Source organism: Carya illinoinensis, chromosome 16, assembly GCF_018687715.1.
Source record: "Carya illinoinensis cultivar Pawnee chromosome 16, C.illinoinensisPawnee_v1, whole genome shotgun sequence".
Lineage (NCBI taxonomy): Eukaryota > Viridiplantae > Streptophyta > Magnoliopsida > Fagales > Juglandaceae > Carya > Carya illinoinensis.
In genome coordinates, this window is record NC_056767.1 from 17,668,487 (window position 1) to 17,691,408 (window position 22,922).

The following is a 22,922-nucleotide window of genomic DNA, read 5'->3' on the forward strand; positions in this document are numbered from 1 at the left end:
AATCACATTAAAAGAATATGGAAAAAGTACATAAAAATAACTATACTTAAAATTTTTGAAATCAAAATATTCAATTTAGATTATTTGTAAATTATTAATATTTCATTCTTATTATTATTATGTTCTAATTAATATTAGAGTAATAGAAAATTTTAATTGCATTTTTAATAATGAATTAGAGGACAAAAACGTAATTGTGCAAATGGAGATAGTGTGAACTCAAATACAAATCGCTTTTCATGAGACTATTAAATCTTTTATTGTAGAATATATATACATATAGAGAGAGAAAGAGAGAGATGATATTTGTAATCTTCAGTTGTACAAGTCTCTCGTACTTCCTTTGAAAAAAATAGATAAATTTGAGACTGACATGAAAAAAATTACTTTTTTAATGATGAACTTCACTTTTTTCAAAGTAATATAATGTGGGAACTGTACAATTTAGAACTATATCTAGCATTACCAATAATATATATATATATAAGAAAAAAGTAATGCTAGGTACAGTTATGAGTTTTATAAGTGCCGCATATTCTTTTTGAAAAAGAGTGGGATTCACTCTTAAAAAATTAATTTTTTTATGTGAGTTTCATATTTATTCACTTTTTCAAAAGGAATGTGTGGTGATTACGTACTCTTTGTACAAAGTTAGTCTATTTATGGCACTCATCCATTGTTCTCTACGCCTATATATAAAGGCACAGGTAACTCTTGAATCATCTGATTAAGTATTCTTGAATTATTATCTCTCACTTATTATTGACTTAGGCATCAGAGTTTTCATAGGCACACAGTGCCATCTACAAAATGATTTGCAGGTTAACGATCACGATTGGTGGCAGGACACATCCTTTACACTAGTACACATTACAACATAAACAACCTTTTGTGTCTAAAATATTACTGTTGATCTTCAAATTGACGCTAAAAAATATAATTTGTGGTGAAATTAAACTCGACCCTAAATTTCATCGCAAATGGTGCAATACGTAAATTTCATCGCAAATGGTGCAAAACGGTGATTCAAATAGTATATTTTTTTAATTGCCATGAAATTTTAAGTTTTGCGGCATTTTAGTCGCCACAAAAAGTACTACAAGAAAAAAAGTTTTTTATTTTTTTGGTGCTAATTCTTTTGTGAAAATTTTAATTTGATAACAAAAAGTCAATTTTTTGTATTACTGAACAGTAAAAATTCTTCACTAAAAATACTTTTTGCGACCAAATTACAATTGTCATTGCAAATAATCTAGACAGAAAAAACTAATTCCAACACCTTGATTTGTTTTATGACAATTTGCTGCTAAATAATCTATGTGGTATTTAATCATTCGCATTGACTATTGAACTATTTGCAACAGCATTATACTACCACAAAGGTCGATTTTAGAAACAAGAAGGCGGAAAATCCTTTCTTCTTTTCACCCGCCCCAAGTTCTGTGTCTCTATTTCTTTTTCTGCCTCCCCCCCACCCAATTTTTTGTTCAAATTCCATCCTCTCTCTCTCTCTCTCTCTCTCTCTCTCTCTCTCTCTCTCGTATGCCATCGTATTGGTCCAACACACTGGTAAGTCGTCCCTTCCCTTCTCAGCTCATTTCTTTTTCTCTCCATCTATGTCTCTCTTGCTCTGTCTCAATCTCTATCCATTATGTGTTGTAGCTTGTTGCCGCCGCCCCCTTCTTCAATGTTGTTCCTTGATTTCTCTCTCTCAAGTTCTCTCTATCTCATAGATTCGATTTCTGTTCCTTGGTTGCTCCATAATATTTTTTGTTGAGAAATTGTAGTTTGTGTATGTGATTAACTTAGAGAATGGATTTTAGATTTTAATTTTTTGTGTAGAGCATGGTTTGATTCTTAATTTTTGTATTGCTCTATTGAGCCTTGCATTTTAGTGTAATCATTGATGGGGTTTATAGGATTTTCTATTTCTCTGCAAACCAATAGTCTATAATCTGTCTTCTTTTTCAATGGTGACAATCCTAGTAGTACTCTACTTATTTCTCAACCTTTAGTTTGTTTCACTTTCTCAAATCAATCCATGACTATGGCTCTCACTATCAAAGATCAAAATTGATTTCGTTGATCTTATAATAGATAGAGTGAATAGCCATCAAATTCTCCTGATGTTTTCATATTTTTGGCTTCGCTACAACAATATGGTGCTTTCATGAATTTTTAATTCTTTTGATTCTTTGTCTAAGAAATTATAGCAATTTAAAAGAATAAATTTTCAAAATCATGATAAGTGTGATTTTTATGTTATTTTTATTACTCTTTTATTTACAAAAAGTGTCAGTTTTCCCTAAATTCTATTGATTTTATTTTATATTTTTTTCTTGGATTTGAAGGAATAAGAAGATTTAGTACAAAATGAGAGCATTTTGGTACAAAAGAAGAAACTAGATCGATGAGAGGCGATGAGATTTGAAGAAAGCCAAGGAGATTTGGGCGATGAGCCTTGTTTCGTGGACAACAAAGAAATTTATCTCACCCAAAGGTGAGAAGACTTAACCTTTGGTAGGCAAATAGTGAGAGGTAGGTGAGGAGACCCAACGACCAGTATTGGTGACAAGGATTGGCAAAAAACATTGAGCCTAAATGACTGCGACTAGTCTATAAACAACCAATTTAAACAACTAATCTAAATGACATCATGTGCAACAACTAGTAAAGGCGAATAGCTTTACCGCTTAATAAGTTGGTGAGATGAGTATATCATCTTGGCCAAGGAGTATTTCATCTTGTCACGGGGTGAGAAGAATATCTATATCTAGTGCGCATGTCAATCTACCTAGTGGGACCCTCCTGAGCTTTGCATATCAAGTTGCATATCACTGAATTTTCTATTTTAGATAATCCTGTTATTTTTGGAATTTTTTTTCTTTTGTTAATATTTATTTTTATAAACTATTTCCAGATCTTTAGGTTAGATTGTAGCCGTAAATTTCTGATTTTATTTTGTCAACTTTAATAGCTATTTAATTCCAGCTTTTGGGATGAATTAAGAGCTTTTTTTTTTTTTTGGAGAGTCTGAGTTTTTGACGATTGTTTGGAGTCTAGCTCTTAGTTTATTTTTATTTTTTATTTTTTCTAGGGAGAAGGTAGATCTGGAGATTAGAGACTAGAGCTGCATGCTTCATCAATTGACTCTAATGAAGAACACCAGTTTTATTTATTTATTTATTTTAGTTTGATTATGAACTAATTTTATTTTCTAGAGCTTTGATGTAATCTAGCATTGCGCACAATTTATTTTCTAAGTTATTTTATTTTCAATATTTCCATGATTGAGTGTTTATTTTTTGTTCTTAATACTTGTAATTTTCTAGCTAATTATTATTTGATATATTGAATAGCAATGAGACGAAGTGATTTGTGATTTAGAGCTCTAGGATTAAGCATCATTAGTTGAGCAAAAGTAGAGATATTTTATCGTGATTAGTGTGATTTTCAAGAAAAATTCAAAGAACTTAATAAGACTCCAATTAGCTAAATTCACGTAAAGATATGTAATTATTAGTTTGAGATATTTTTAATGTTATTCGAGAGAAGATATTAAATAATTAAGGGATATTTATCATCAAGTTGGAAAATTTAGAATTTTATATTGAGAAAGAATAATGTGTGTGGAATTTGATAGGTGAAATCAAACGCTCTAGATCTATTATTATTATCTTTACAATCTTAATTTTAGCGATCTTTTCTTTAGTTTAATTTAGATAATATATTCTTTAAATTTTGATTTGTTAAATAGTAATTAATTTAGTAAATTTTATTACTCAATAGCATAATTAATCTCTATGGGTTTAATATTTGTTTTCTTTAAAACACTTTATTACTTGTTATGATTTTATGCACTTATAAAAAACTCCTTGCAGAGGGCCTAACACTCCCAAGATTAGCCGGGATGCAATATTTGGACACCCGGTGCCGATAATAATAATAATAATAATAATAAATTATAACCATGTAAGCCATCCACTCCTAGTCAATAATTCTATATAAATATATATATATATATATATATATATATATATATATATATATTGTTTATGTTATAAAATGAATGAAGAAAATATAGAGAATGCTTGATTAATTGCCATTTTATTGATAAATTGTTTTCAAAATATTTTTGAATTTTTATCCAAACATCTTTCATTCTGAACAAAATTTTTAGGTTTCATTTTTTTTTCCCTTTAAGCATTTGCCTAAACTTAAATGAAAAGTAAAAAACTCAAAATTCAAAATAATTTTTATAAAAATAAAAATGATTTGTACCAGCTTAGTGTATAAAAGTCACATGCAAAGTCTTTAAAGAAAGTAGAGTTTACCCGGAAAACTTACATTTTAAGTGGGTACCACTTTTTTTAAATGATTCCACATAACTTGTATGCAGTAGTATTAATCTTAACTAAAAAGAAAAAAGAAAAAAAAAAGAAAAAGAAAACTATAAAATTATATTTAAACTTTTCAACTCCCATACTTTGATAAAATGAAGGTTAATTTACGCGTCATCATGCAGATTTTGATGCAATAGGTAATTGTTATGAAATATCTTTTAGATGTGGCACGAAAAAGAAGTTAGATTCAATGATAAATTCAAATTTGGAAGCAATGTAAAATCTAGATGGATCAAAACTTCTATTTTTAAAACTATATTATATTTGGAACAACCCTTTTCGGAGGGCTAAAATTTTGTAAGATCATTCATTCAAGACTTTGATCAGATAGGGGTGTAATCGATCTGATTCGGAAGGTTACAGACTGAAAATTTCGGTCTATTATTTTTGTCGAACTAGATCGTTAGCTATCGGTCTAGTTGGTCCATTCAATTTAATTCGGTCCATGAATATTTTTTTTTCTTATTTTAACAAAAAAATTAATTCAAAAATTAACTTAATTAGTAAAATTAAAATTAAGAGATTCTTTTAACATCTTATATATGGTTAATGAATATTAAATAATTTTATTGTATATATGGTCAATGATGATCTCTTTAATAAAAATTATATAATTAAATTATACAATTATTATATAAAATAATATTACATATATAATATTTAAATATGTATTCGATCAGGCTCGATCTTGATTTAATTTGATTAAAAAAAACCGCACTTCAAAATCAAACCGGTAACTTATTGATCGGTTCGGTTAGGACCACTGTTGGCAAGCACCAGCACAGTTAATTTTTTTTTTTTTAAATAAAAGCAGTTAAACATACTATTTGTGTGAAAAAACACGAGTAAATCTTATAACAAGTCAAACTATTTTTCCCCTTCAACAATCCTCCAATGGTGGCTTACATGTATCCAACTCACTTTAACAACCATGTGCCCCCACTCCATGGTATTATGCATGCTTCTCTCTCCCATGGAACCAGACAAACCCTCTCCTTTCCCTCCCACCCCGACAACAGCCCTCTTCGCCACAACAATAGTAAATTACTTCATTTATCTCAGTTGTCTATTATATTTGCACGGAGATGGAGACCTGAATAAATGAGATGAAGATGATCGACAGAAATGAGGGAGAAGAAATGCATTTGAATGCGGTGGGAGTGCTTGCATTTACACATGGGTCTGCAAGTGAACTTTTATTGCGTGTAAGGCTTGAACAGAAGAAGGAGAAGGTGGATTTGAAGTATGAATGTGCAAGACTAGCTTAGGATTGAAGAATGAGATCGGTGACAGAGATAGGCGATGGCAGAGATGATGGGCAATAGAGATGCTTGGCGACGGTAGCAGGACAAGACAAAAGGACTGAGAACATAGAACATAAGGGGTTTGTGGTGAATAATCTAGTGTGATGCATTTTATTAACTTAATGTAAAATAAGTAATGTGCCAAAATCTATTTAAGAGCTGTTTATGGGTGTGAATAGCGAACGGACCGCTCCAAACCGGTTCTGAAAACACAAACACAAGGTTAAATACATGGGCTGATCTGATTTATTTGGAAAACACTAAACTCACATAAATTTTGTACCAAAAATTATTTTTATTTTTTTATAATTTTTTTTTCTTAGTGATTATGTAAGTGTTTTTAAATGAATATATGATTTTTTTTTAATTTTTTAAAAATATCTAAATAGTTGAAAAAAAATTAAAAAAAAAAAAAAGAAAGAAATGCAGTGATCGGTAGAAGAAATCTTCGGTGGACGTAGCAACGTCCGATTTATTTATACGTCCGATTTATTTATCGCAATTGATGGGAGACAGTACTGAGAGACAGACACAGCGCACGAGCATGCACGCCTGCAGGGTTTCAGCTCCAGTAAACTCATTTAAAGTGGTATACGTCGTTCGATGGCGACATGCTTTGATTTTTGTTTGTGAAAAAAAAAGTAAACAAGGTAAAGAGATTTATTTATTTATTTTATTGAATTTTTTGTCTTTTCAAACGCAATGGTCTGAATGCAATCGGGCAGATGGAGGAAGAGATGATGGTGCTTGTTGTGGATGATGTGATTATTAATTTTATCTGAAAGGGTAAAAGGGGCAACTGCACACGTCATGCACCCTGGGATTGGTGGAAGCTGGCCGCTTGGTTTTGATTTTATCAGAAGAAAGTCTATGTCGCCATCCATATCAATCCACCCACCCATCCAACTTTGCTGTTATCCCCAGACGGCAAACGTAAAACAGAAACACTTCTCTCTCTTGCACTTCTCTCTCTTTCACATGCTTTCTCTTTCTATATTTTATTAGCATTTATGATTGTCCCCGACTGTATCCCATTAATTGATACTATAAACATAGACAATTTTATTATATTTAATGAGCACGTACTGTTTTTTTTTTTTTTTTTGTTGTGAATTTTATAAAACATTTAAAAATAAAATGAGATGATAATTTTATAAATAATAATATGATAGTTTGTGAATAATAATAAAATAATTTGAGTTGAGTATTTTTTAAATTTTAAAAAATGAGAAAAAAATTAAATAAAAAATATTATAAAGTTAAAATATTGTAAGATTATAATTTCATAATATTATTTTTATTTAATGATTTGAAAAAGTTGTAATTATTTTTTATTTAAAAGTTTAAAAAAATTGTAATGATTAGTTTAAAAATTTTATATTTAAATTATGTTTGAAAATAAGATGAGATCAAATAAAATGAGATTAGATAAAAATTTTATCTTATCTTACGTTTCAAAACTGTCCTTACTATAATACTTGAAATTTAAAAGGATATATAACAGTCATAAATCCTAATTACAAAAGGTTATGAGTACTAAATACATGTATAAGGCGTGCAAGTTTTGTGTTGTTAAAAAAAAAAAAAAAAAAAAAAGTGAAACTCACTATAAAAAGTAGATTTTTTTATATAAATTTCACTTTTTTTAAAGTGTTAACATAAAATGTAGAGCAAGCCCAATCCACATAAGCCCAACACAAAGAGAAAGGAGATAATGATACAAAAAGCGCTTTCATGCATATATGAGTGATATAAAGTTAATAGTCTATCAAGTGCGAGACAGTCGAATGAAAAGAGAGACAATGCATAAAGTAGGAAACTTGGCTTGGAAGTCAAGAAAGACATAGAGAAAAAAGGAAGATGAATGACCAAGGCAGGAGAACTTTCACTTCCACACAACCAGAGGGATCGCAGATCGGCATTGTTGATGTATTTTTGGATCAAGGGCAGAAGCGAGTACTATAGTCGAATAGACAACGATAGTGCTTGGATGTGGCACGATGCTCGGATGCTCTCATACATGGTTTGAACGGTCTATAAAGAGCAAAAATTGTAAATAGAGAGAAATATATCAAAATTTACATAATTGGATCATAACTTTTTAAAGACTGAAATTCATTATATTTGATAATTTTTTAATTTCTCATGACACACTATTTAATCTCGGTACAATACTGAAAACGGAAGCTTGAGACGAAGATGATTCTTTGTTCTAAACATCGAAAATGTATAAAAAGTTAATCATATGGATAGTGATATATACTTACCGGCCACTTATTCACAATTTATATATAATTCCAAATATAATTTTATTATATTTATCCATCTAATTAAAAATAAAAATAAAAATAATATTTTTTTATTACAAACTGTAAACAAGTTAATACTAATTCACCACCAAGGTGGTAGATCAGTTGGTACGAGCTAGTATTTCATAGTTTTGATATTTGGAGTTCGAGTCAAGACAAAAGTTGAAACTATTTGTACTAATAAAATTTGACCTTTGGGCAATGGAATGAATTTTAAACCAAATGGATATTTTAGAGGTGCTGTGGAAGAGCTTGCACTTGGAGTAATAGTTATAGTTCAAATCACACATTCCACAAGGGAAATGGCTCCTATGATGACGTCTAGGGAGAGTTGCAAAGCTAGTTGTCCCCATCTCTTATATTTTGTTGAGACAAAAAAATAAATAAATAAATAAATAAAAAAGAAGAAGAAGAAGAAGAAGAAGTTAGTACTTGGACAGGTTTGGGGTATGAGATAAGACAAAATTTTTTTTATCTAATGTTATTTTACCTCATCTCATCTTATTTTCAAACATAATTTAAATACAACTTTTTCAAATTAATTTTTTTTTTTTAAAAATTTCAACTTTTTCAAATTTTTAAATAAAAATAATATTATAAAACTATATTCTTGAAATATTTTGACTTTATAATATTTTTTTATTTAACTTTTTCTCTTATTTTTAAAAATCTAAAAAGTACTCAACTTAAACTATCTCAGTACTATTTATAAACTATCTTATTTCTATTTACAAAATTTTCACCTTATCTCACTCTCTAAACCTGTGCTAAATCTCTTCTTTTTAGTTGAATTGAAAAAATTAGCGACACTATGAAGTAATATTTCACGTTATCTGTTTTGCATCCTTATAGAATATAATTATGTTTTCTTCCTCAATGATTGGGAGTCGTTATGAAATATTCATATCAATAATACCAACGTCACACTCACCTAACAAAAATCTTCATTTATATTCTTGGGAATTCACCACGACAAACTGCCGTCTTTTTTATTTTCAAATATATATCATATGAAACAATAAAATTTGGTAAATTTGCTTTCTAAGCTACCACTTTTTTTTTAGAGGAATGTTATACATCATCTCACATAACACATGATTTTATATATTAAAATATTATTTATTATTTTTATTATTTTTTATTATATTTTATTCTTGTTAAATTAATTGAATTATTCTATTTATCATCTATACACTACATATTTATTATAAAAAAAATAAAAAAGATAAAAATAAGTGTGGTGTGTGAAGTGTGAGGAAGTTAAGAAGAATTTTTTTTTTTTTTTATTGGTCGCAGTGTCACACCATCGATTTCTATCTAACCGTTAACATTGATAGTAAATAGAACATGTGGTACAACTTTAAGCCTCATATCGTAACCAATGATGTAAATTGTAAAATAAATAAATAATGCAGTTTGGTTGTGCATGTTGATGCTCTTTGATAGTATGTATTCCTGTCGCGGTAGTACAAGAAAGTATAACATGTAAGTTGTTTATTAAATATATTCAACAAATCAACTTGATTAATTTTTTGAATTATGCTAGGCTGGTGTCTAGGAATGACTGTTGGATGTACCGCTTAGCACATTTGTTTTTTTTTTTTTTTTTAATTTCCTTTTTAAATATATTTAAATATTTTTTTTAAAAATTACACAAATATATTAAAAATCATTTTATTAATCATTAAATAAAAAAAATTTTAAAAATTTAAAATAATGAGTCGTACACTTTAGCCTTATAATGCGGCGGCATTGTATTATTTCTATAATTGTTTTGGAAGTACGATTCCTTGATAGTGGCATATGAGAATTGTATACGGAAAAATATAGTTACAAGTATAATTATGCACTAATCTGTGTATTAATGTGATGTGATTAGTCAAAAAGTAAATTTTATTGAAAACAGTGTTAATTTAAATTTTAAGTATAAATAAATCAGTATTGGTATACAGATTAGTGCGCGACTGTGCTTGTATGTAGCAAAACTCATTGTATACCCTTAGATGCAACTGTCTTTTTAATTTACAAGATACTGCTAGGGTGTCGCCCAGCAGTATCTGCTGGTCGTGCCCCTAGGCTAAATCATACTTTTTATTTTATTTTATTTCTTTTTCATATTTTTTAAACATCTTTAAATATTTTTAAAAAATAAAAAAATACCAACACATTAATAGTTATTTCCTTAACAATTAATAGTCACATTTTTAACCATTAAATTAAAAAAAAAAATTAAATACATGAACGCTTAAAATAAAATAATATACCATCATTTTTCTAATATATATATAATTAAGGCTCTTTAATTGACCTTTTACTCTTTTAAGTTATTTTAAAACGGGGCATACCCACATTGGTATATCCATTAGATTTGTTAGTAAAGATATGCTTGACAATATATATATATATATATATATATTAATATATATAAGAAAATTGTAAATTTAACCAAAACAAATACAACAGATATTTGCTATTTTTAAAATATAGCTGTGTTTTTTCATAAAAATATATAGCTGTTTTTGGATCAGAAAAAAACACACCTCTGTTTAGATAAACAGGCACTATGAAGTAGTGTCCTAATTGTATACGACACTGTTGACTGCTAAATTACAAAATGAGCAAGTGGAGAAAATTACGACACGAAAAGTTGTCCTTTATATTGATCTTCAGCTATTGGGTATCATGTTGGACAACCGATCGAGGGTTAAAAATGTTACAAATCGATAGTCACATTCCATTCCTGGTGTGGGAAAGAGAGGATTTAACCAAGAAAGACGGGCCCTATGGTTAGTACTGTGTTGGGGGTTGTGGGGGCGTGCGGCTGTGCGCGCGTGTGTGTGAGAGAGAGAGAGGGGCAAAGGTTTGAAAGAATAGAATAAATAATTGAATACAATCCTCCTAACTACCCCTTTAAAGCAGGTTATAATAACAGGGTAACAAATGTAGTTTTCCAAATCAGGGAAAAATCCAAAAGAGTATAAAACCCTAGACTGTCCCCAGCTATTTATAACACCCAAGAGCCCTCCGGACTTCTCCGGATCAACCTCTGCCTCTGCACTGTGTACTTTTGCCTTTCAGAATATTAGGAAAATCCATGATTCTTCCAACCCAGCCGCTCCTTTCTGCATCCCATTTACACCGAAGTTGACACAGACAGAAGAGAGAGAGAGAGAGAGAGAGAGAGAGAGAGAGATGAAGAGCCGGTCATCAAAACAGAAAACTAAGGAAGGAATGGAAATAGATAAGCCTAGTAGGCTCAAAGAGGAACCTCATCTTTCTGGTGCTTACATCCGAAGCCTGGTGAAACAGCTAACCTCTTCAAGAACCAAAGATCCAATGAATCAACTCAAAGACCCAGACTGTGGTACTGTTGATAGTGATGGTTTCCATGGAGAAAATTTAACAAAATTTTGTGAAACCCAACAAGCAGCACATCAACCCCCACAACCTCAACACCACAAAAAGCAAGTTAGAAGAAGACTCCACACCAGTAGGCCATATCAAGAAAGGCTCCTAAACATGGCTGAGGCTAGGAGAGAGATTGTTGCTGCTCTTAAATTTCACAGGGCGGCAATGAAACAAGCCAGTGAACAAGAACAGCAACAAACACAGAATGAACAACAACAGCAACAATCAAATAAACTGCAGTGTCAACCACCCCACCCACGCTTTGAAAAAGAAGGAAACATCACATCTGGGAGAACTCCTGGTCTATACCCATCAGGCACCGCCAATTTTCCTAGTTATGTTGAAAATCTTTCGCACCCTTCCTTTTCTCATCCACCTTTTGCTCAATACCCTTTCACTTGGCCCTCTGCTTCTCCATATGATCCTCCATCCGCTGCTGAAAATATCAATTTCACCCTCCCAAATCAGCCCTTAGGCTTGAATCTCAATTTTCATGATTTTAACAACTTAGACACGAGCCTTTATAAAAAAAGTAACCACCAATCACTGTACGCATCATCTTCCCCCAATCTGTCTGTAGCTGCTACCGATCAGGACGTAGTCAGTGTAGTTGCAATATCACAGCTGGAAGCGGGGACTACTCCTCCAATAGCCGATGTCATCGACTCCAGTACTGTCACAGCTGGGGGTTCTAGTGGAGGTTTGCATGCAGCAATGGATGATGAGGAGATGGCGGAGATCAGATCGATAGGAGAACAGCACCAGATGGAATGGAATGACACCATGAATATTGTCAGATCAGCCTGGTGGTTTAAATTCTGGAAGACCATGGAACTTGAGGCCCCAGAAGTTAAGGTTGAAGCCGATGATGATGGGTACCATCCATTTGATGAAGTCATGGAATTCCCAGATTGGTTGAATGCAAATGAGAGCTGCTTGCAACAACATTTGAATGAGGACTACTTCGACGATCCTGCCTTGCCTTGGTAAGAATTCAACTTTCTGAATATTGTTCTCTTGTGAAATGAAAGGGGGGATTTGCTTTTGGTTTTGTGTTTTCCTTGTTCATTCTGTTAGTTAGCCTTTTCTTTTCTATTCTGTAACTCTAATTTGAACCTTTCTCAAGTGTTTTCATTGAGGACTACAATAGTAGTTGAGATATATATTATTTATGATCCTTTTAATTATTATTGTTTTAATTTTTAAGTTAAGAACAACTTTTTCATAATTTAATATCACATAAAAAATTCAAGAAAAAAATAATAATTTAACTGACGATTTAGCTAACATGTGAAAGACCCTTGAACTCTCAACTCCTGTTTTTATTTATCTATTTATTTGAGCAACTCTGAATTACCGTTTACTCGTTTGGATTTAGAGATAAGATGATATGAGATGATTTTAAATAGAGATTGAATAAAATATTATTAGAATATTATTTTTTAACATTATTATAATTTTATGATTTGAAAATTTTAAATTAAGATTTATAGATTATTTATTATATTTTGTATAAAAAATAAAAAAAATATAATAAATAAAAAAAAAATAAAATAAAATGAGACTAACAATCTCTAAATTCAAACTAATCTGCTCTAAAATAGAATTGAACTCAGAGTGTCTGGTTTGTGTTATTTCAGTTTTAGTACTACTTTAGTCTGTGTTGTGCGCTTTCCTCAGTATGGCCTGTGATCTGTGATGGCCCAAATTTGGTATAAATAGAAAGTACATCTAGGAAGATATGGCCTGTCAGAGGATTATAGTCTCTCCTGAAAAAGGCTGCATCGCTTATGGCGTTGGATTACCATCCTATCACAATTACACTCTACAACTCTTAATAAAATAATATTTTTTAAATATTTAAAACCAAAAAATCAAAACAAAAGTCAAATTTAAATTATGAAAAATATATTATTTTAATTCATAGTTGTATATAAATTGTTAACATGAATTCTTTCTTTTTACTTATAAAAAAACATGAATTCTTTCTTTTTTATTTATTTTAATTCTTATCCTTGTCTGATTTTTCTGTTGCCAAGACGACAATATCTTTATTCTTTGCCACAGTTTAGTTGGACATTTTGCAGTTAACCCTTTTTTTTTCCCTAATGATTCTTTACTACTCAGCATGGACATTGAAGAAATCGAAGGTATTGATGGTGAGTGGTTGGCTTGACGACAAGGATTGATTGTTTTTTTTTGATCAAATCTTTGGCTCTATTTTGATTTTTCCATTAAATTTTGGGCAGACCCAGAAACTTTTTCTTCTTAATCTTGATAATAAGGCTGCTTGCAAAGATCTTAAAAGCAGGCAGTTCATAGGGGAAAATAATTGTGTAAGGAAGAAAAGAGTATGCTCTTCTCCTATTCCCACAGTTATCATTCTTAGCCAATTTTGAAGTTATATGGCATGCGAACGTTTCTTAGTGTAATATTCAAGTAGAGTGCATGTACCACGCACTAGCTCTACCAGTGGAAGTTGGAACAGAAGTGAAGTGGCAAAAACCTCTCTTTTAAAATTTCGATCATGATATAAATGAGTTGTACAAATGTTATGCTGCATGTCCTTTATTTAATCTTGAAAAAGAAAAAACATTGTAGGTAAAGTTTAAAGATGTTGAACCCATCCTTGATCTCTTCCTCCATTCATAAGTTGGCCAATGGTGACTTGCTCGCTCTGAGAGCTTTTATAATTAGTGGCCAATGGCCATTGTTATAGAGAAACGGGATTTTGATACTAAAGTACCGTTGTAGTATGTTTATGAGAAATTGTCATTAATAGAAATTCAGTCATTACAAAGTTTGTCTTTGTAACCTTAGCCTTAGTATCCACTGCAGCATTCCAGTTAACCTTCATAAATTGCTCATCTGACTTGCTTCATTTCCTTATCTCCCTTGTTGTATTACCATGTTGGTTCGTGTTACGTCATGATGTTGAGCAGATTTATAATCTTTCATATGCTTAGCAGGTTTCTTAATAACTAGCTCTGGCTTGTCAAACTTCTTGTCATAAATGAAAGCATTACTTCTATTCTACAGATTTCTTAAGATAATAATACCAACCAATTCTCTCCATGCTTCATATTTTCACACAACCTCTACCAAAGTTCCCATACATTAATTGATTATGCACTTGACCATTTTTTAAGAGGACTAGACACCTCACCCTAATCATCACTAGCAGCAGGGCAAGACAAACAGTGTATGGATAGCTAATTCATCTTCCTTTTCACAAATAGGACACCAAGGCTCTTAAACTACTTTCCTCTTGAATAGGTTTTATTTTGTGGGAAGTAAGTCATGATAGGCTCTCCAAAGAAAATGTTTCACAAATCCTAACACATTTAATTTCCACAAAGACTTCTGTACTGAGTCCTCGACTATTCCTGCTGAAACTTCACCTTGTAATCTCTTGTTTTTGTCCATTTTCAGATGATAACCTGTTTTCACATTGAAGATACCATCTTTTGAGGGCCTCCATACCATCTTATCCCCAACCCCTAGTCTATTTAGGAGTCCACTACAAATTTTCTCAGCTTCCTTTTGTTGAAAAATCTGATAAACAAGGTTTCTATTCCAATCACCAGTGTCTTCATCCACCAACTCTTGAACTATAGCCTCAGTATTAAGAACATTTGTAGGAGACTGAATCATGTAAGAGATTGGTGAGGGAATCCATTTATCCCCACCAGATTCTAACTTTTGATCCATTCCTTACCCTCCAAAACAATCCCTCTAATTTGATTAAGTCCACAACTGATCTAATGTTCCTCCAAATTAAGAATGGTCAAGTCCTAAGTTGAGCTTCCAAAATCTTGCCATCTTTAAAATATTTCTTTTGCATGATCTGTGAGACAAGAGAATTGGGTTGTTGTAGTAGTCTCCAAAACTGTTTAGCTAATAGAGCCTTGATTTTGACTCTCTCATCTTAGATCATTTCCCCCACTAATTTTTTCTATCATTAGACTTATGACTCCACCAAAACCTTGACATAAGAAAGGCCATTTCCTTACAAATTTTTTTAGGAAGCAAGAATACACTCATTGAATAGGTCAGAGTAGCATGTATTATTGCTTTCAGAAGATTTTCCTTCCCAGCTTGAGAAAATAAGTTGTTTTTCCAACTATTTATCTTCCCCCATATTCTGTCCTTTTTAACTCTAAACGAATTATATTTAGATCTATCAACAAAAGAGGATAAACCCAAATACCTCTCATAACTGTTACTAACTTAGGCTCCAATAACTCGTTCAAGCTAGTTTCTGACATGTAGACTAGTATTAGAGCGGAACAGAATTGAAGTTTTTTGTTTATTCAAATACTGATCAGAGGCCTATTCATACTTGCTCAAAATAGCTTGGAATTTCTGCCACTTCGTCAACAAGGCTCTACAAAAAAGGATGCTATTATCACCAAATAAGAGGTGATTCACTAGCTGACAACCCTTTACTATTTTCATTCCTATGATAACTCTAGAATCTTCAGCTGCTGTCAACATTGAACTTAGACCCTTAGCATAGATGATGAATAGGTATGGAGAGATAGGATCTCCTTGCCTAATTTCTCTAGTGCACTTAAAAATAGTACCAGATTGTCCATTAATTAACATAGTATATGTCACTGAGGATACAGAGGCCATAAAAAGGGAAATCCATCTCTCACAAAAACCAAGTTGTCTCATAATGTCTTCTAGAAAACTCCATTCTATACGATTGTATGCCTTAGACATATCAAGCTTCAGGGCCATACTTCCAGTTTTCCCTCTTTGTCTAGTCTTCATGGAATGAAGTGCTTCATAGGTTACCATAACATTGTTAGTAATCAATCTTCTTGAGATAAAAGCACTTTGATTATTTGATATGATATGAGGAAGGAACTTTTTCAACCTATTAGCTAGAGCTTTAGACACTATTTTACAGAGCACATTACAAAGGCTTATTGATCTAAACTCACTAGCACAAGTATGGGGTTTTTTTTTTTTTTTTTTTTTTTGGGATCACAGTAATATAAGTGAAATCAATACAATTATCAAAATACCCCCCCCCCCCCCCCCCAATTAAGAAATTTTAAAGTAGCAGAACATGCCTCCTCTCCCACAATATCAATAGGACTGGGGACTTTAAGGGAGCCATTTGTTATAAAGTCTCTTTAATGTTTGCAGTTGTGAAAGGTTGCTGCAACTCTTCATTCATCTCAATTGTGACTTGTGGTCAAACATCTTTAATACAGTCCTCAACAGTTGTTGGTGAAGGATTAATAGAACTACATAGGTCACTATAAAACTGCTTGAACAACATTTCAATCACCCAAGGTTCCTTAACGAAACAACCTTGAGCATCCTTACTAGACTTAATCCAATTTTTCTGCCTTCGTTGGGTAGCACATGCATGAAAAAATTTTGTGTTCTTGTCACCTAGGTGGTACCAATTCCTTTTTGTACGTTGTTTCCACTTCATATCTTCTTGCTCAACCATCAGACCCAACTCCTCAGACAAATTCTTTATGCTTGTTGCATTGTGAGGACTTTCATCTAGTTGCATTTATTTAAGAAGAACAGTATTTTCTTCAATTTCCTCATTAGTATCCCTTCTCTTCTTTGAACTCCAACTTAGTAATGCTCCACTACATGTCTATAGTTTCTTAGTAACCCTCTGCCAATGAGTCTGGGAATTATTATACTTTGACTAGGATTCCTTAATAACCTGCTCTCCTCCCGTTTCTAACATCCACTTTGCATCAAATATAAAGATCTTCCTTATAAAACCATCAGTAGGATTAGCCCCCTTAATTGCAGCATGATAGGGTTATGATCTGATCTTCTTGAAGTCAGGAGTTCTACTTCACTCAATTTGAAAATCTCTAATCACTCTTGGTTGGCCACAACTATGTCTAGTCTCTCTTTGGTAAAAGATTCATTTGCATGTCTATTACTCTAGGTATACTTGTTCCCCTTCCACCCAAATCATATAAGCCATTTGATTCCAAAGCCCTTCTAAAATCATCCATTTATTTCTCTGGTCTTGGTCTGCCACCTCTATTCTCATCTTAAGCTATGATTTCATTGAAGTCACCCATAATGCACCAAGACTGTCTTTAATCAGTGTAAATACTTGCCAACAAATTCCATGAATAACTTCTTTTATTAGTATCAGGAAAAACCAATTTAGTTTTCTCTCAGCCAAATAAAGGCAAACATGTATATGGTGACTCGAGCAATTCATGACTTTCACTTCTTCATCATTGTTCCAAAACAAAGCTACTCCTCCCTTCCTACCAACAGGATCAATTGCAAAACAGCTAATAAACCCCAATGTCCTCTTCACATTTTCCATGACTTGCGACCTCATCTTAATTTCAATAAGGAACACTACTTTAGGTTGCGTATCTCTGACTAAAAGGCAGAGATCCTGAACTATTTGGGGGTTGCCAAGCCCCTAGCAGTTCTAACTTAGTATTTTTATAATGATTGGTGGGGCTGACTAGTAGCATCTGCTAATTGCATTTCATTTGGTTCATTATAAAGCTAAAATCCAATTCGACCCTTCTTTCCCACTCCATACTCTATCACACCACCCTCCTAACCAGAAGTTTTACATTTTTAATCATAAAGTAGAAGAGAATTCAAAGTACCTTGAGTTCTCACACTCCTTTTCCATCTTCTCTGAGTCGTCTATTCTCCTTCATTGATCTACTCTATCTCCTCCATCAGGTTAGCTTTAGGAGCAACATTAACATTATTTTTGTCAGGCCCCATGGGCTTCTCAACTGAAATGGTCCTCAACCCATCCAAATTTAAAAGCTGACCTATAACTAGCTATGGTCTGTCCACTTTAATATGAACGTTAGCATCTAATTGAGGAGGCACTGAATTTGGGATTACTTTTAAAGTCTTTCCATCCATTATTTCCTTCAGTTTTTGTTGTCTTGTACTTTCATCCCCCAACTCCTGATTTGCCGCCATTTCCTCCATCTGCTCTCCATTTTCATTAACGTCTCCATGATTTCCATCGTTTGTATTATAATTTTCACAAAAACCATCTGTCTCGTCAATGCCATCCCTTCTCGAAGAGTGTTCGGAATTGGACCTTTCCCCGGCCGATGAGAAACTTTTGTGATCTTTCTTCTCTTTGCCATTGCTAATAAAGCCACCACCCATTGTTCATCGTGTGTTGATATTAGCTCTCAAGCAAGAACCATATTGCTCTTTTTTATCAAACAGTTTCACTCCAACTGATGAACTACCTTGAGGTCCATGGACAATACGACCACACTTAAAAAAAACTTTGGAAGCTTTTTGTAGTTTAGAGGTATCCACACTTTGTTGCCCAACAAAATTGATAGATCTTCCTCTAGAGATAGGTTTAGGTAAATCAATTTCAATTCTATTACTTAGAAAGTGCCCCCATCCATTGTTGTCTTCCTTAGCGTCGACTTCCTTTACACCTCAATTGTCTTACCAATTTGCTTACCTATATTAACATTCATTTAGACCAATGGTAAGTAGTGAAGTTGGATCCAAAAATTTTTCAAGGAGAATTGCATTTTTTGAGGTCATCAAACGGTTTAAGAATAAGCAGACTCATATCAAATAACCAAGGTCTTCCTTTCAATACTCGCTCTTGATCTTCTTGAGTTTCAAAATAAATGATAGAGATTGGGAGAAATATCTTGAAAAGAGAATGACTGTCCTGTTTTCTAGATCTTTACCATTGTTGAACATACGACCTCTTTGCTAACTACTCGATCTGAGCATAATTTTCCAATCAGACTTTGCTCTCCCTTCTTTGTTTCTATAGCCAGATGTTTTTCATCCACATTTATCTCACAATTTTCTTCTTCAGTCAAGTGAAATTATTGCCACATCTATTCCTTATCATCCATCTCTCTCAATTCGGCAAACCAGATTAGAGAAGTAGCCTCACTCTTACAGAAGCAAGACATGAGAAAGACCTTAACCTTGATTTCTCCTTTTAGAGAATACGAGAGAAGAATTTTGGAACCTTCCTAAAGGATATGCATTCTTTTAGCTTCACAGTGACAAGTGTTTTTCTAGTCCTACCTTTTTTTTTCCCATGTTAGTAATACATGTTATCTTATTCAGAAGAATGTGATGCATGCAGGAAATTCACATAGCATAAGGTCGAATTACTAAGTGAAAAATACTTACATGGCTAACTTTAAAGGAAATCCATTTTCTTTTTTCTCAGCCAACAAATTTCATAATACTTGATAATAATGCCACATGTCAGTCAATCGGCTCGTGATATCTTTATACTTACATCAATCTGTCCATTTGAAAAATAATAACAAATAGAAAATAGTTTTTAAATGCAAAATAAAGATATAGATCAGATCTCCATGTCACATTTTCGTTGGGGATTTAATAATAACGAGATAAAAGGATTCAAACATAATTTAAAAAAAAAAAAAAACGTAGGGAACTTATGTGAGAGATTTTAAAATATATTGACCTATTTAGAAAAGCGTAAAAATTCAGATACTAATTTAAGTAATGTTTTATATAATTATAGGATGTGTAAATTTCATACAAGTTCTTAAAAAAAATCATGAAATTCACCATAAAAAGTTAAGTATTTTTGATAAATGAATCCCACATTTTCAATACACATGATTTAAGATTGCATATAATATTACCCAGATTAATTTTTGAGTTTTCACCAGGCTTCATAATTTTTCAAATTTGTAACATAATTTCCCTTCATCTTAGGAAATTTGAATTTTAACCCCTTCATCTACTTATTATTAGTTTCCTAATAATAGAATTGAGAAGTGGCATAAAAATACCACATGTCATTCAAAATGTGACATGTGGTTTTTCTATGCTGCTAATCTTATTTGAAACCTGTCCAAAAAAAGCTAGTAATATTTAAAAATAAATCAATCAATGAACAAAACATATGGAGGTTCATGCCACCATTGAAGAGAATCTTCCATAAAACGTGCATGTCGGGCTAAAAGATGGGCTACCTCATTTTTGTGCCTACCAACATGAAGAACCTCAAAAGATGGAAAAGTAGACAACATCATTTTAATTTCCTAAATCAGATGACTACAACTGTTCAAATCATCCCCCTTTGAGCAAATAGCCTCCACCAAAGCAAGTGAATCCCCTTCAAGAATCAATTGAGATATGCCTAGGTGAGAAGCTAATTGTAAGACCGTTAAAGCACCAAGGGCTTCAATATCTACCACTTCATAAATACCCAACTCTCTTCTGGACATTGCCATAGCCATACCCCATTTGTCAACCTGCAACACTACATCCACCCTAGAAGAATGTATGGAATTAAACATAGCCCCTATCAACATCAGTTTTAAGGTCCCACAAGGCGGAGGATGCCAATGTAGGGTAGATATATACTTGATATGAACCCCAATAGACTTGCTTTGAGACACAACAACAATACTGGAAAAACAACCCCAAGAAAGCCAAACTTAGGTATATGGATGGAAAATCTAGACCCGATGAGAACTCGTTTAAAGAACCTAGATTATATCAAAATCTAGACCCATTGAAGAACCCGTCTCAAAAACCTAGATTACAAAGGAAGAACGCCACGAAGGTTTTGATTTACCTTTGATAAGTTTAGAAGTTCAAGAAGAACAAGAGGAGATAACTCAACTCTCAATCACAATTCCATATAGTCTGCCTCTCAAATGAGGTTACAAGTGGTTTAAATAGACAATCCCCAAAAACCCTAAGTAAACAATGCGTCGGGTATTGTAGCGTGAACAGTGCCATAAGCCGCGCTACAGTTACTTCTAAAACCCTAGTAAGACATAAAATTATAACTTTCCAAATAAACCCTTGGCCAAAAATACAAGGCCTTCCCAAAAATAACCCTAGTCCATTAAAAATAAGACATACGTGGGCCAAGCATCCTCAAGCCCACTTCTTCTAAACTAATAATAAAATACCGTTAAACAAATTGAAAGCCTTAACAACAATAGGCCCAATCTTTAAGTCATGTCTTCCATAGCTTGTATCAAGTGGATCAAAACGGGTTCTTTTTCCTTTAAGCCCATCTTGAGTGTTAGGCTCTTCCTAACTTCATCCCAAGTGGATTGCACCAATCCTTGCATTGCTTCCTTGATCTTCTTGGCTCTTGATCTTGTAATTGGCCCATTCGAAATTTGCAAGGGATCTTTAAGGATAGCTCCACCTTGGTTCCCATCATTTCCCCTCTCCTCAAAAGGATTCGACCTCGAATCTTCACCTACATCAAAAGGAGAAAGATCAGAAACATTGAAGGTAGCAGAAACATTATATTCACTTGGAAGATCCACTTTATATGCATTGTCATTAATTTTCTCAAGAATTTGGAAAGGTCCATCTCCTCGAGGATGCAACTTAGTCCGTCTATGGGCTGGGAATCTTTCTTTGCGCATGTGAACTCAAACCCAATCTCCTGGTTCAAAGATGACACGCTGTCGCCCTTTATTGGCTTGGGAAGCAAACCTTTCATTCTTTTGGGCAATTTGAAGCCGTACCCTCTCATGAAGTGACTTCACCAACTCTGTCTTCTTTTGTTCATCTAAGCTACTCCTGACATCAATAGGCAAATGCATCAAATCTAAAGGAGTAAGTGGATTAAAACCATAAACAATTTCAAAAGGAGAGTATGAAGTAGTAGTATGCATGGTCCTATTATATGCAAACTCTATAAATGGCAAACAATCCTCCCAAGTCTTTAAATTCTTATGAACAACAGTGCGTAAAAGCTGAGTTAAAGTCCTATTAACTACTTCAGTCTGACCATCAGTCTGTGGGTGACAAGTAGTGAAAAATAAGAGTTTAGTACCTAATTTTCCCCACAACACCTTCCAAAAGTAGCTAAGAAATTTAACATCCCTATTAGAAACAATGCTCTTGGGCACACCATGGAGTCGCACTATCTCTTTGAAAAACAAGTCAGCTATGCTTGTGGCATCATCTGTTTTATGGCATGGAATGAAATGTGCCATCTTGCTAAATCTATCCACAACCACAAAAATAGAATCTCTACCCCTTTTTGTCCTAGGCAGCCCCAAAAAGAAGTCCATAGATATGTCTACCCATGGCTCACTAGGAACGGGTAAGGGTGTATATAACCCATGTGGCAAAACCTTAGATTTGGCCTTTCTACATGTGATGCACCTGCTACAAATGCGATTGATGTCTCTTTTCATCTTAGGCCAAAAGAAATGTTCATGCAATATGTCTAAGGTTTTCTTGACACCAAAGTGTTCCATTAATCCCCCGCCATGTGCCTCACGCACCAATAACTCACGCATAGAATAACTAGGTACACACAGTTTATCTTCTTTAAACAAGTAACCATCATGCTTGTAAAACTTACCAAATGCCGCCTTATCACATGCCATATACACATAAGAAAAGTCAACATCATCGGCATACATATCTTTCACATATTCAAACCCAAGCATTTTAGCACTCATAGAAGTAAGAAGTACATACCTTTGTGATAAAGCATCAGC

The 22,922-nt window shown here is 32.9% G+C and overlaps 1 protein-coding gene across 1 annotated transcript; it reads left to right on the forward strand.

Moving 5' to 3' along the window:
* Window positions 1–10,985: 10,985 nt before the first annotated feature.
* Window positions 10,986–13,943, forward strand: LOC122298443. Its single transcript, XM_043108172.1, has 2 exons — window positions 10,986–12,410; window positions 13,552–13,943. Exons 1-2 carry the CDS (start codon window positions 11,209–11,211, stop codon window positions 13,598–13,600), a joined length of 1,251 nt encoding a protein of 416 aa, XP_042964106.1. The 5' UTR covers window positions 10,986–11,208; the 3' UTR covers window positions 13,601–13,943.
* The last annotated feature ends 8,979 nt before the right edge of the window (window positions 13,944–22,922 follow it).